The sequence below is a fragment of the Cavia porcellus genome, unplaced genomic scaffold (assembly GCF_034190915.1).
Source record: "Cavia porcellus strain 051 isolate PalLab524CR breed Dunkin Hartley unplaced genomic scaffold, mCavPor4.1 scaffold_6, whole genome shotgun sequence".
In the NCBI taxonomy this organism is placed as follows: Eukaryota; Metazoa; Chordata; class Mammalia; order Rodentia; family Caviidae; genus Cavia; species Cavia porcellus.
Genome location: NW_026947489.1, coordinates 98,416,151 through 98,430,496, shown reverse-complemented (window position 1 = coordinate 98,430,496; position 14,346 = coordinate 98,416,151). Strand labels below are relative to the sequence as shown.

Sequence of the window (14,346 nt, the reverse complement as noted above, 5' to 3'; positions counted from 1 at the left end):
ACTAAATGGAACTTAAATAAAATATATACTCCATGTTTTATGAAAACCTTAAAACAATCTTGGATTTGGAAGAAACCTAAGAAATAATGAAATCCAACATGTCTCTGTTAAATGATAAACATAAAGCCATCAGCATTAGTCACTTCTTTACAGTCATTTACCAGAGGGACTCTAGTCCCAATCTCCCAAGAACCAGGCCAGAACTCTTTTTATGATAATCTGCGTCCTTGAAGTTAGGAGACTCGGGGTAAGAATTTCACTCTTGCCTAAGTAAGCAGCACAAGGAGAGGGGAAATGCCATACAGAAAATCCATAAAAAGTTCAACAGCTGTTCATCATTATTAATGCATGGTGACAGACTCGACTAATCAAGCCTTCGCTTCCTTACAGGGCCTATATGGAAGCTAACAAATTGTGTGTACTCAATACATGTTAAGTCTTTAACTACTTCAAAGTATAACAAGACCTTAAACATGTTTCCTAAGTCCCCAGCACCAGTGAATTTGTAGTTTTATAAATATCATGGTGAACAAGAAATGCTGTCTTGTCACATTCAAGCCAAATAACAGCTGGACTTTAAAAATAAAATTTTGAAGGCATTTGCCTTTTATATTTTTAATTTCTGTTTTCCTTGCTTATGGTTTTGTCATTTGATTTTGATGAGTGGTTAATACACATGCACAGCTGCCTCTTTTGGTGACCTTTTCTTCGCTGCCTCCCTGCCTGGGCTGTGAAGCAGGTCTGTAAGTTGCTTACTAAGTCATATTGTCGTTTTCGCACTGGCAGACATTTTCCTGGGAAGCCTGGCTGGAGCAGGGCCTCATCTCTTGGGCTGACTTACTTTATTCATTTCAGAAGCCCCACAGGAGGGGAGGGCAGAAGTGGTACAAGGGCACAGTTGCTAATGATCATTGTTCTAAAGCCAAGGACCTTGGCGAATATCACACGTGGATGGAAGGAGAACACGTCCTGCATTAGAGGCCCAGAACCCCCCTGTCAACTCAGCTGCCTTGGAGAGCGCTCACTCTGAATTCTGTGTAGATTATAATAAAGCACTGTTCTCTGTACTTCTTCCCAGTGACAGTCATGTATGAAAGTAAGCACAGATTTCCCTTTCCATCTTCCAGTTTTCCTCACTAGATCATAAGCTCTAAGAGGTCAGCGTCATCTCGGCTTTGTTTCGGCCATGATTTACCCAAGGTCTGGTTTAGGGGCTGGCTCAGGTCAGGCATGCGGGAAATGTTTTGGTTGTTCTGTTGGTTGTTCTGTTTGGTTGTTCTGTTGGATCACAGACATAGTGAAGGAGCAAATACATTTTTCTGTTATTCTGATTCATTGGTCCCTTGTTTGTTTTCTTGCTCAGGGAAATATGAAGGAATAAAGCGGAGAAAGTATGTGTACTTGTTATCTACTCTGCTTTTAATATGAACTATAACTCCAGCAGGCTTTGCGATCAGCTCCCACTTGAACAAATGCCAGGAAATAGCCTGGAGTCAGCAGAAGACTGCTCCCCGTCCCAGCAGTCCTCACAAAAGCAGTGTGCTGCCTTGGGTATTAGAGCAGGTAATCTGACTCCATTCATGAACTCAGTCCCCCAAAAGCACATGAGGTCTCAATGGCAACTCTGGGCAAGCTTCTGAAGGGAGGTTTTCACACGCTCCTTAAGCTCCTGGGCCACTCCAGCCCTTCTCCCGTTACACTCATCAGGCACTGCTGCTATGTGTGACTCAGTAACATGAGCGCTGCGGCGTGGTATGACCTGCTATATTTAGGGAGAGGAAATGGGCCACACTGAGGAAGGTCACAGGAGTTTGCTCAGCAAAGTAAGTGAAGGTGCCACGTATTTATCGGTGTATATACAAGGATGCAGATTGAAAATTGGGCTGGATATTAAGCCTCAGCTCTATCCTTCCTAGCTATCTGGCTTTTAACAAGTTATTTAATTGTTCTATATCTCACTTTTCTCAACTGTAAAATGGAAAATTAAAATACCCTTTTCAGAAGCTGTCTAGAGATTAAACGAAGAATATGTGTTCAAAACAACACACTGTGTGGCATATGACAGCCTGACAAATATTTGCTTAGAAACATAACTAGGAAAATACATTTAGATCCAGACAATCTGCACAATCTGGGTATTCATAGGTTTGGACTTAGACAACTTGGATAATCTGAGTACTCAATGGACTATCCAAAAATATTTTTATAAAGTATTTACCTACAGTATAATTCTAAACTTTTTCCTTTTAAAGTAGCAATTCTAAGACTGTTAACATATGGAGCACATGATATTGTCAACTTGATTATCAGCATTATTGAGAGGCAATTGATTCTATTTACAGCTAATATGAAGTTAAAAAACAAAATGAAAAAGGGCAAATGACAGTGTAAGAAAAGTCTGTTAAAGATAAACTGATGTGAGTAAAGGTAAACTGATGGCACTCTATAATTCCTAGTTCTTAGCTAAATATGAGAATTAATAACTCCATAATAATGAAAAATTATTTATTTCACTCTATTTGGTTAAAGATTTAGGGACTCCATATATAATCTTCTAACAAAATTGAAATTGGCCAGACCTGAAACACCTCCTCACAAACTTTCAGGCCTACTATCACAGCTAGCTGCATGAGGCCCTTCATTTAAACTGCCTGGGTCCCTAGAAAACAAGATCTCAGCCTCACCCTTGAAAACCTGTACTTCTAAGTGCCTACGGAAAATACCGGTATATTCTTGGTGTTTATTCTTTAAGGAAGACAAAAAGAATCTTTCTGGTTTTGAGTCCTGTATCCTTCCCTTTCTATTTATCTTTTTCCACCCCTCCTCCCTTCCTTCCCCATTCCTTCCTCTGTCTGCCTCTCTGTCTCTTTTTGCCTCTCTCTTTCTGTCTCTGTCTTTGTATCCCTGTCTCTGCATCTGTCTGTAATTCTCTCACTGTCTCATACACACACACACACACACACACACACACATTAGAATTCATTTTAATACTTTATCCCCAAGACTATCCTCAAACATTAGACTGTCCTACTGCTATGAGAAACCAGCCTTCTGGAACTTCTCTGAGGTTCCAGATACTACCGATCTCCGATACTCCCCATCTCCTAGTGCTCATGCCACAGATTTCTGAGCTGCCTGGGAAGATCCATTTCAGATACAGCTATGAAATGTCTTCATGTGTTTTTAAGAGATCAGAGTCCTGGAAGAAATTCTGCTAGTAACAGGGATACTAGTAAAGAGTCCTGCACTCCGCCTAAAAAAGGACCTTAGTGGGGACCCAAGATGGGTAAAGTCTCACATTACTCTGAAGAGAACAAATTAATCTTCCCTGACTGGTGGGACAGATTCTGCCAAGAAACAGCTAACAGGAAAACCAGTCCTTACTCTGTGATGACACAGTAAATAACCAGGCAACGTTACTACTGAAGTGCTGACCTAACCCATAAATTGTACCCAGCCTCTGGGGAGCAATTTCTGCTGATGTGCTGCTTGTGCATTTAAGACAAACAAACAAGAAAGGAAAAGAAGCAGACAGGCTTCGATAGCGTTGTGGGTAAACATTCTAAAGTAAGGCTCTTTCCACCTAGGTTTTCAGTGAACTTCAGTGATAGTTAGTAGCCAGTAAAAGCGAAGCCTCTCCCAAACAACTAGTAAACTTGTGCAAAACCTGCTGGAAATCATCACTTAGTCATCAATATAGTTATGCTGCACCTAGGAATCACCTGATTTGAAATTTGAAAAACCAAAGCTCTCCTTGTCTCTCTCTCTCTCTTTTAAACAAGAATACACTCAGGTAAATTAAGCACAGAATCCTGCTGCTCATTGGAATGTGGAGGGTCTTTTATTTTAAACGTCTCAAATGGTACCCTGAAGTACCTGAAGGAATATTTGTTTGGTAACATATGATCTAGCTGCTTCTCGAAGTTCTCAACTATAATGGATGCTGAAGACCATTCTCTTAGTTTTCCCCAGAAAATCTAGCTGTTGACTCCCAACAAAGGCCCCAGTGATCCTGCATTGAACTCAGACACACTTTCAGAAGCACACAGAGCAACAGAAAAGCCACAGAAAACCACTCACCCTCTGCATCTTCTGGCCGAGTAAGGTCGATGACACCCGGGCCCAGCTTCCCATCTTCACTTGACTTTCCTGTTAACTGGGGCCCCAAATTCTCAAAGCGCGTTCTTTCCTAGAGGAAGGAATAATCAGAGGCTTATTCTAGCTTCCAAAGCAGCCACTTCTTCCAGTTTCGATCTTGCTTAATGGGCAAAATGTGGATCTGTAAACATCATTCTGACCCACTTGGCCTCTGAAAATCTTTCAGAAAGATTCTGCCAAAGCCTGATTGTGACACGGAGAGCATTTAGACCATAGGACCTAACAGGCAAGGAGCCCTGGAGTAGATCTGCCAGAGCTGCTCAGCACCTCTCACTTTCAGATTGGAACTAGAAATCTAAAAGGAAAACAAAAGAGTTGAATCAAAAGCACAAAAATGTGAAGGAGCAGGCCTTATTAAAATGCTACTACTAAATTTAATGGGAGTGAATTGGTCCTATTTAGAGATCATAGCTTGCATTGGTTTTACTGGAAAACAACACAAATTAAAATTGTTATGTACCAGGGTTTCAAAAACATTTCAAAGAAAGTAGACTAGATAATGGGATTGGTACTATACATTTTTTTAAAACTATGAGTTCCTGGGAACTGAAAGGGAGTTTCACTCTAGTCAGCCATGGGCCAGGAAAGTTAACTACCCAGCTGGTTGTTTTGCTTGTTCACTAGTTCTTCCATTAGCAGGAGTCTGCAGCATCACAGTGACTGGAGCCCTGCTGCTTGCTGGATCAGTAGCAGAGGGCTCATTGGCCATCATTAACATGGTGTTCTCGTCTGCAGAAACCCAGCACGTGTCCCCCAGTACTCCCCCCACCCCCCGCCCCGGACTTCTTGCTACTCTCCAGACTCAAACTTGGCTTTGTGTTATGCTTATGAATGAATGAAACCTTGTTGTTCATTACTATGAAACAATATTAAATGTCATGTCAGCTTGAATTTACAGACATGAAATAGCAGCTTCCAGCTCCGGGAATGGTTTCTGCATGTTATACTTAATGCATTATGCAGCAGTAGAGAGCTGATTGCTGTTCAGTCTATTGTTCAATGACCTAGTTCTGTACTGAGCATGTTCAGCATTAGATGGAAATACTCTGAGTGTTCTCTTCTGTAAGATGTTTAGAAACTTGGAAATATTCTTAAAGAGCAAACATACAATTACTTGATAGAGGCTGTGCCTCATTTGTACAATCTCACTACATTTGTGCTTTCTAATATGATTATTTTTGAATATCATTATATTTCTATAATTAATTCCCATCAGTCAAATTGTGCAGAAAGTCTTCCAGTTCCCCTTCATCATGGAATATGTTGAAATCTGTGTTGGAAGAAAACACAGCACAAACCTTGCTTTAATCTAGCACCATTTCTGTGAAAGATTTGCAACAAAAATTACAATCACAAATTCCTCCCACTGAGTTACACTAACTCGTTTCAATAATAGTATGTAGGGAAACCTCTGAAATATGACACTTATACAAGACAGACTGAAATGAAAACCAAATCAAGGGCGATTCTCTAATATCTTCTTATGTAAAAACTGCTGCCCAAGAACAAATTAACCCAGATGCAGGACACAACAAAAAGCAACCACAAGCTGTGTGAGAGCTTCACACATTGTTGGAGAAAGGACAGCTGCTTTTAATCAGCCAATTTCTATTTTTGAGTAGCATTTTTGGTTGTCATGATGTAAGGAAAAAGAATTAAAGTGAAGATGAGTAGTACCAGGGGAAGCAAAATATTCAACCTTTGTTTTATCACATTGTTTCATATTTCAATTATTTGCATGTGAATGCTTTCCCTGTGTTAAATGCAAAAGGAGTTTTGATGTGACACCTGCAATCTTCCTGGAAGAACAACCTTTAACTGTATTTTCATGGGGGGAAAACAACTTTCTCTGACAATCAACAGATCAAGCTACCTATCAATATGCATATTTCAAGTATCTTTCTAGTCACTCATTCTCTTTGATTTTACCAGAAAATATTCTCAGTAAAAAAAAAAAAATAATAAAGTTCCTGAAAGAATATCAATATTTTGACAAGGAAGGAAAAGAGGGAAAATTACATGCCATGGTTTGTAAAATCCTAAGACAACAAAGCTTACATGATGATATATCTTTTCTTTTATAGAAATGAAGTGCACTCACAATTCAGTAGTATCAGCTTGTTTTTAATCATAACAAAAAACATTCAGAACATTCAACAACACATTCACAGTGTCTTTGAAGTTATACATTTTTCTGACTTCGTTGAAAAAAAAATTCTTCTGCAAAGATACTTTCCCTACAAAATATCAATATTTTGACAGAGTAAAAGAAAAGGAAGAATATCCCACGAAACACTTGCTAAGTAGGCAGAAAATAAATCAGTGATAAAAATTGTTTGGGGCATTAGGCTGCATTTTAAATTTGACGATATTAAGCACTGTGTTTGAGATTAAAGAAGGACCCTGCAAAGCCATGCCCTTTCATATACATTTCCACCTAGTCTCCCAGAAGATTTCCTTCTTTTCTTCAAAGAATAGCTCAGAATATTTATTTGCCAGCCACATAATCATAAGATAAGACTGATGTGTACAAGTTAGGTCTGGGAAGCTGAGCAAAGCAGAGATTTTACCAGTGAGGTTGAGCATGAGCCTAGTAAATACAGGATGTGGACATGAGCACAGAGAAAATATAAGGATGCTTCAGTTCCATGAAGACCTTCTAGCCATTAAATGCCAATGGGCCCCTCTGTGGAACAAATATAGACCATGAGTGGCAAGTTTTTAAGTCCAAATCTCATCCTCTACACACACACACACACACACACACACACACATTTGAATTAGCCCTCACAATGCACACAGTTCTCGCGAAAGATATTTTGGAAATATAAGTGAAATATCTCAATGATTATTTAATCTCCTTCTCCAACCATCTTATCGACAGTGAAATGCGCATTTTACATGCAGCAATGTCATCAGACACTTCCTTATGCATTGTCAGTCACAAACATGCAAGCAACATAAAAGTTATTGAAAAAATTAAAGTCAGCTCTGCTGTGTTGTAGGACTGTTGGCTCTCTAAGTGCTTTGAAATTATGATGTATGAGGTAGATGTTGCATATTAAATAAAGATATTTAAATGATAAAGCCCCCTTTAGCAGGAGCTGATGAATGTTAAATGTTACAAGCCACAAGATGGTAGCATCCATCACCTTCACATATTATCAGAGTCAATGACGGGGCAGACTCACTGATGACAGATAGACTGGTGCATTATTATCCCTTATTTCCAGAGTCACTGAACAAACCATTCAACTTCCAGGCATTATTTTTAACTTTGCATTAAATTAGCAGCTCTCCCCCCACCCCCATGGCAAGACTGATCAATTATATCTTTGCATCAGTGGAGAGAGAGAATGGAGTTGGGATAACGAAAAGACCAGAGGTTAGTTTTCATCTAGGAAAAAAAATCAACTTCTTACTGGCAACAAACGTGAAATTGTGATCTGGGGAAAGAACAGCAATGAAACAGTAAGCACACAATAATGGTTTTTCTTTGCACTTAGATAAAAGCTGAATTTTTGATGGGCACAGTATATTTTAATAAAATTTTATATACTATGTTTTATACACTTATTGGCTATTCCATAATAATGTGTGTGCTAACAGTAAAATTGCTCTTAAATTTATGTGTGTTATTTATATGTTCCCACGTAACAATGCTTTTTGTTGTAAAAAATATTCTGTTTATTAATGTAACTTTACAACCACTGCATCCAAGATCCGTGGTAAATTAATGACATTTTTATTATTTTATAGTGTCATTAAATTTTTACTGATCACTCCATCAAACAGAGGCAGTAAAGGCCATAATGTAAACTGGGACACTTAGATCAGGCAGCAGGAAGACATTCCATATAGTCTGAAGAAAACTGCTAGCAATAAATGATATTTATACCATCTTTAAGCATGAGAGAATACTTGGATAAGTTTGGCAAAACTGTTTCAGTAGTAGAGCGGATTGTATACTTAAATAACAGTTTGCTTGCTAGTGAGACAAGCCTTTTTCAAACCATATGCAAGATGACTGATTGCAGCCATCTCCTAAAAACAACACATACAATGGAATGATGTGGTGGGTACCTTCCCTTTAGATGGCCAGAACTGACCAGCCTATATCATACCTCGAATTCTCTCAGCAAGGTTCCCTTTTCCACAGCCTGAAGGATGAAATGATACATGCTGAGCAAATCTATTTGTTTGTTGCTTTACAAACACATTTTATTTAAGTAGACATGTCTAGACAACAGTGTGGTGCATTTTATTTTGTGGGTCTAACTGAGAAGTGCTGTACCAACCTTTACTCCAAAGCTCATTTGTATAGGATGCCTGAATATCAGGTTGTTACAGCAGCCATGCAGCATACAACTAGAGTACTATTACCAGCATGGTAGTTAAAAGAGTGTGAAAAATAATTATCCTGCGTTATTTTCATATGTAAAATACATTATAATTAGGATGCTCTTTATATTGACTCTCTTAAATAAACTTAAATGTGTGTTATTAACTAATTGCTGAACATTCTATTTATGCATATATGAGACAGTAAATAGAAAATTCTATGCTCATTTAATCATGAATTTAGAAGCACCTACCTTTTATATGAGGAATCTCATATGATTCCTTTTTAAGTAAATAAGAATTTCGTTGTTATATGCCTGAATACACCTTTAAATACTAAAGACTTAAAAATCTTTTCAATTTGTAATGATAAGGAATTTTGCAGGAAAGACCAATATGGCAGTCCTATCAATTGTGTGTGTGTGTGTGTGTGTGTGTATTCCTAAGGTAGAACTTTCCAAGAGGAATGAAAACCATGTGTATTATGAGTAGAAATTATCTAAGGCCCCCAATATTCTGAGATATAGTCTAACCTCAGAATTGCATCAGTGTCTAATCTATCAAGTGCTTGCTGAAGGAAGTCTTAGTTTTTTCACTCCAGCTTTAAGTTTCAATCTTCCTGGACATTTCCACTTCCATATTTTAATGGATCTATAACCCAGAAAAATGCCTCCCTCACCTAAACTGAAAGACTTCCTGTAGCTGCTTTCTCTTGACCCAACTTACTGGCAGTGCTGTGTTTATGTCCGTGCTGCCTGGCCAGAAGTACTTGTCTCACTGCTGTGCTCTCTCTAGTCAGTCCTCCAAGGCTACCGACTGTCTCTCCACAGGCCTCTTGCCCTGACCCCTACTCTGTCATTGCCCTTCTCCATCACGCCCAGTTCCTTCAAACCCGAGCACACACTCAGCCGGGCAGCCAGCCTCCTTCCGGTCTGCCTTATCCCCAGCGCTGCCTTCCCAGGCCACCTAGTCACACTCCCTCCTCAGTGTCCCACTTCATGCGGAACCTTCAGAGGCTGCCTGCTTCTCTTCAGCTCATCTATATCCATTCATTTACTACTCTTCATCTGCTTTTAAAGCTTAATTTTCATCTGCTTTTTTAAACTTAATTTTCTTCATCCTACATCTCCTGCTTGGGGTAGATAGTGGCTTGCTTCCCAGTAACATGATCACACCTTTCTTGTGGCTATAAGGAAATGCTTCCTTCTCTCATTCTCCTGGACAAGTCTCATTTAGATTGAAAATTCCAAATTTTCTATGAACTGTATAAACCTTCTAATCTATCTATGTATTGATATGCCAAAATTTATACTCTCCCCTACGTAAGTAGCCCGTAGTTATATAGTACTATCAGAGTTTACTTCATGTACACTAACTAGCTAGTTTTCTCAAGAAAATCATGGTTTTAAAACCAGGGATTACGTATTAGACTGTCTATACATACCTGCATCTTACACGGTATTTAGTATTATTGTCCATAAATACTTGCAAGCTTACGTGAGCCATATAATTTGCCCACATACATCAAAAATAACCTGTACAAGGTTTGTTGTTTGCTTTCAATATTGGGATCAAATCCAGGGCTTTTACACTGAGCTATATCCCCAGCCTTTCTTAGTCTTCAGTTTGAGACAGAGACTTTCCAAGTTGCCCAGACAGGGCTCAAATTTTTAACTATCCTGCCCCTGCCTCCCAGAGTGGAAGATTGCAAATTTGTGTGCCATCAAATTTGTAAAACAGATGCTTAGCCTCAATACTTCACCCTGTATTGGTGATATCTCTTTGCACATAATAAACAAAACAAAGAAATTCAGCTATACAACATAAATATTGTATAAAAGCAGGAAATAGGCAACTTTAGAAAAGTACAATGCAATGCACTTAATTATATAAGTATTAATTCTAACTTGGAATTTCTGTAGGTAAATACTGGCATCTTTGAAAATATTTGCAAAGCACTGACAAAAGAAGACATTGCCTATGGTAAATGCTCGATTTATAAAGTAGAACACATATCTCTCTGTGTATGTGTGATTTTGTTTTGTGTTTTGTTTTGAAAGCAGGACAAAGCCAAGAATGATGCTGACCAATACTCTGTTACTCTGGATGGCCTGTTCTGACACCTTGCTTTGGACATATCTTGCATGATGTGATTCTCAACAGATATTATTTATTCACACACATGGTTTCTCTTTACTGACTTAACAAATTCTATAATTTAATTATCCTTTCTTTCATATCCTTTATTATGCATTTAATATTTAATGAAGTATCAAAAATGTAGGATTTACACTGGAAAGTAACCATCTATACTCTTTAAAAGGTGATTCTTTTTTAAGGAAATTATTTTAGAAGGAGTGGGATTTACTTTCATAGTGACATTTTGATGGGTCCAGAGACAGTAATCATGATAATAAAGGCTCTGGCTGGGAGAAATGAAGTTCATTATTAAGTCTCATTGTTAAATAACATTTGTCTGCTAAAACCATTAATTTGTCTATCCGCTAACACATCCTTAATACCAAAATTGTGCTAGGGACTCATGATTTAGATAAGATCTAAGTTTTTCAAGTATGTTTGACCTCACAGGGCAAGCACATATACTGGAATACAAGTAGGAAAGAGTACAACTTATTGATCAGCTGCTAGTACAAAGGTCTTCCCAAGAGTACTCCCTTTAACCTCACACCAGCGCCAAAAGGAAATGACTACTATTGTTGTCAGTCTTACAGGAAAAAAAAAAAAGTAAAGCTCAGAAGTAATTTTTAAAAAATATTTTATGTGTCAGTTAACTAGAATTTAGATAGGTGTTCACGCTGAGGTGAATTTAGAGTCACAGCCTTACAGTTTAATTACTGTATACCCTATCTGAGCTCATTTTCTCATCTGTACAGGAGAACAGAAAATGCTTAGGCCACAGGGCTATAATGATCAAGTGTGATTAAGTGAGAACTGACATGAACAAGTGCTTTGTGAAAATACCCACTTCTGTTCTGATATTATTTAGTTTCAAAGCTAAATACCAATGAAGGCAGTGTCTTGATCTAAAGACCAGCAGCTATTCTCCTGCATAAACAATAGAATGATAGAATGAAAGACGCATTGCTTTTGGTCTTGACCGCCTCTCAGAACTGAATTTACCCTAGTGGCCATGGAGCATGTAGATCTTGTAACTGTCTACTTTTAAACCATCAAATGTTCTTCTCCCCACCTGTATGATACATGTGTCTCTGTATAGTTTATCTTTTATTATTTGGTTCCTGCTCCCCTTGTCAGCTTCATGTCCTGCTCATTCCAGTTTTTTGGAACTTCTTGGAGTTTCCTGACGGTGACATTCCCAAGCCCTGTGTGTTTCCACACTGTTCTATTCTGTCCTCCTAGGAGTCTCTTCTCCTCCTGATGACATCATAATTAGCCTCTCCAGCCTAGTTAAGCATTTCGTGTTGACAATTCAATTTTTTATTGGTTTTCTTCCACTAGCCTCAGGGGGATATCTATCACTCCCTCTTTTATTCCTTTACCACATCACATAAGGTATAATTATTGGTTTATATATGTATATATTTACATGGCTTCTCAACTTTCTCTAAAGTACAATGTCCATATCTTACTATATTTATATCGTAAGTGTATGTACTAGGCACTCCAGTGGCTAAGGCTTGGTAAAATCATGTCCCCCTCTTCTTTCATTTTGATTCAATTTTTAAATAAAGTAAAATTCATTTTCAGGGCTTTAAAAAAGCAATGAGATACAAATGATTGAGAGACTGATAAGCACAAAGGGAGGGACGTAAGTCACTTAAACAATGATTTCATCATTGTGGGCTCAGTGCTGTATACAGGAAATCTGCCTTATTACTTATACGAACAGGTTCTGCAAAAAGAATTTTTTTCTAAAATGTTGACCTCCCCCTCAAAGCACATCCCTCTAACAATCTTTTATATATCAATTTGCCATTAGAAAATCACTCTGAATTAATGAAAAAATGCCATGCTTTTAGAAAAGGATGATAGTATAAACTGTTAAGCAAAGCTGTATTAAATTCAGTCTAATTCCTCCTAAGAAATAATAGCATTCCTAGGGATAATAATCCAGGTGAAGCCCTGTAGAGACATAAAGCACTTGGTCAAGGGGAGAGAGCTGACTTTCACAAGAGTTGGAAAAGATACAAACTAAGCAAAGATGCCTACTAAGAGCTGAACTGTATCCTCCCAAAATTCATAAATTGAATCCCTAAGTCCTAGCATCTCAGAATGTAACTACATGTAGAGACAAGGCTTCTATAGAGGTGATTAAGTTAAAATGAAGCTGCTAAAGTGGGCCCTAATCTAATCTGACACAAAAGGAGATATGAAGGAAACGAGAAACAGGAAATCATGTAAGGACACGGGAAATAATGTCCATAATCAAGTCAAAAAGAGACGCCTCAGAAAAAAATAAAACAGGTAACACATTATCTTGGACTTCAAGTTTTCATAACTTTGAGGTTTCATAACATAAACGTTCTTTAACCCACTCACTATGAAATTTTGTTACAGTAACTCTAGCAAACCAGTGCAATGGCAGCTTCTGCCTCACATAACAGAAGATTCTTGTCATTGACCAGAAATTATCAGATAATAAAGCAACATGCTATTACCTCAAAAATAATTTGCTGGAAACTTCTGTCATTAGGACCTAGTAATGGCTCTGGGTGTTGACAATCCTATGTATCTATCTATGATTATTCAAGAGAGAGGCAGAATTATAAGTTATTGGCCAAATCTTTCAAAAACCAGACGATTCGTAATTGAAGCAAGAAACTAAATCAGTAAAGACTGACATAAGCTATTTAGATCTCCTCTCAAGATGCTAATAGAGGTTGCAAGACATGAGTCCTTTGGGTAGGGAAAGTGTCTCATGACCCTCTGTCTCCAACTAGCACTGTTCCCTGCAAATGCAGAAGCATGCAGCCCAGGCCTGCTAAAACGAACTAATATCTTCAGCATTTCTTGTGGATATGTTTTATGGAGCTTTCAAAAACATTCTCAAATGATGTATGACAAGTTTCCCTCAGGATTTGAAGAGTACACCAAACTAAGCAAGTTCTGTCTCCACAACCCTGGCAATGACAGCATCCTGTACATCTCCTGTAACACACACTTAGACTCCTGTCACTGACCATGAGATGATAAATGATATAGTAGCATTAACTCAGAAGATATGAGACCCTTTTAGCCTGGGAGCCACTGAATTAGATTAGTTTCATCAGGATTATAGTGCTTACTGAACCCCTTTAACCAAATGCTTTCTGTCTCAATCATATGGTTTTAATATGGTTTGAACCAATTGCAAGATTATTTATAAGTTTGCAACTCCCAAGTAGAGTTAGAAAGCATTCAGATTTAAGCAAATCCATTTGTGTGGCAGCCCTACTCCTAGTTATATGTGGTTTCAAGTTTTTATTCATGTACAGAGGCATGATGCAGATTTGCTCCTGAATATCCTCTGATTAACTATTTGTGTCAGTAACAAGTTCACAAAGATGTTCCATTGTAAAGTTACACAATTTATATTAAAACAAATACATGATTTAAAAACTGGAAAATTCTGTCTCTACTTAAACAATCAGTAAGATTTTGTTATTCTAACATTTAACCATGTAGACAAAAGGTGTCTTAATAAAACTAATGACCAGCTAGGCAAACGTCTTTGTCCAAAAAGGCATCTTGGAAATCCCCCCAGTTTAAAATCTAAGCATGTGATTTCAGGTATTTATTTAATTTACAATGTATGGTTTTAAATACTATTTCTGGAAACACAGGTGATATTTATTCAAGTTGAAATATCAAAGCTATATAAACAAA

The 14,346-nt window shown here is 37.9% G+C and overlaps 1 protein-coding gene across 31 annotated transcripts in view; it reads right to left on the bottom strand.

Annotated features, from left to right (window-relative positions):
- Sox6 (SRY-box transcription factor 6) overlaps positions 1-14,346 on the bottom strand; it is a 559,037-nt gene that overhangs the window by 40,462 nt on the left and 504,229 nt on the right. For all 31 annotated transcript variants that reach the window (XM_063251818.1, XM_063251830.1, XM_063251843.1 and 28 more), the window contains one exon: positions 4,081-4,189. In XM_063251818.1, the coding sequence (XP_063107888.1) occupies positions 4,081-4,189 (109 nt within the window). The remainder of the gene's footprint in view (positions 1-4,080; positions 4,190-14,346) is intronic.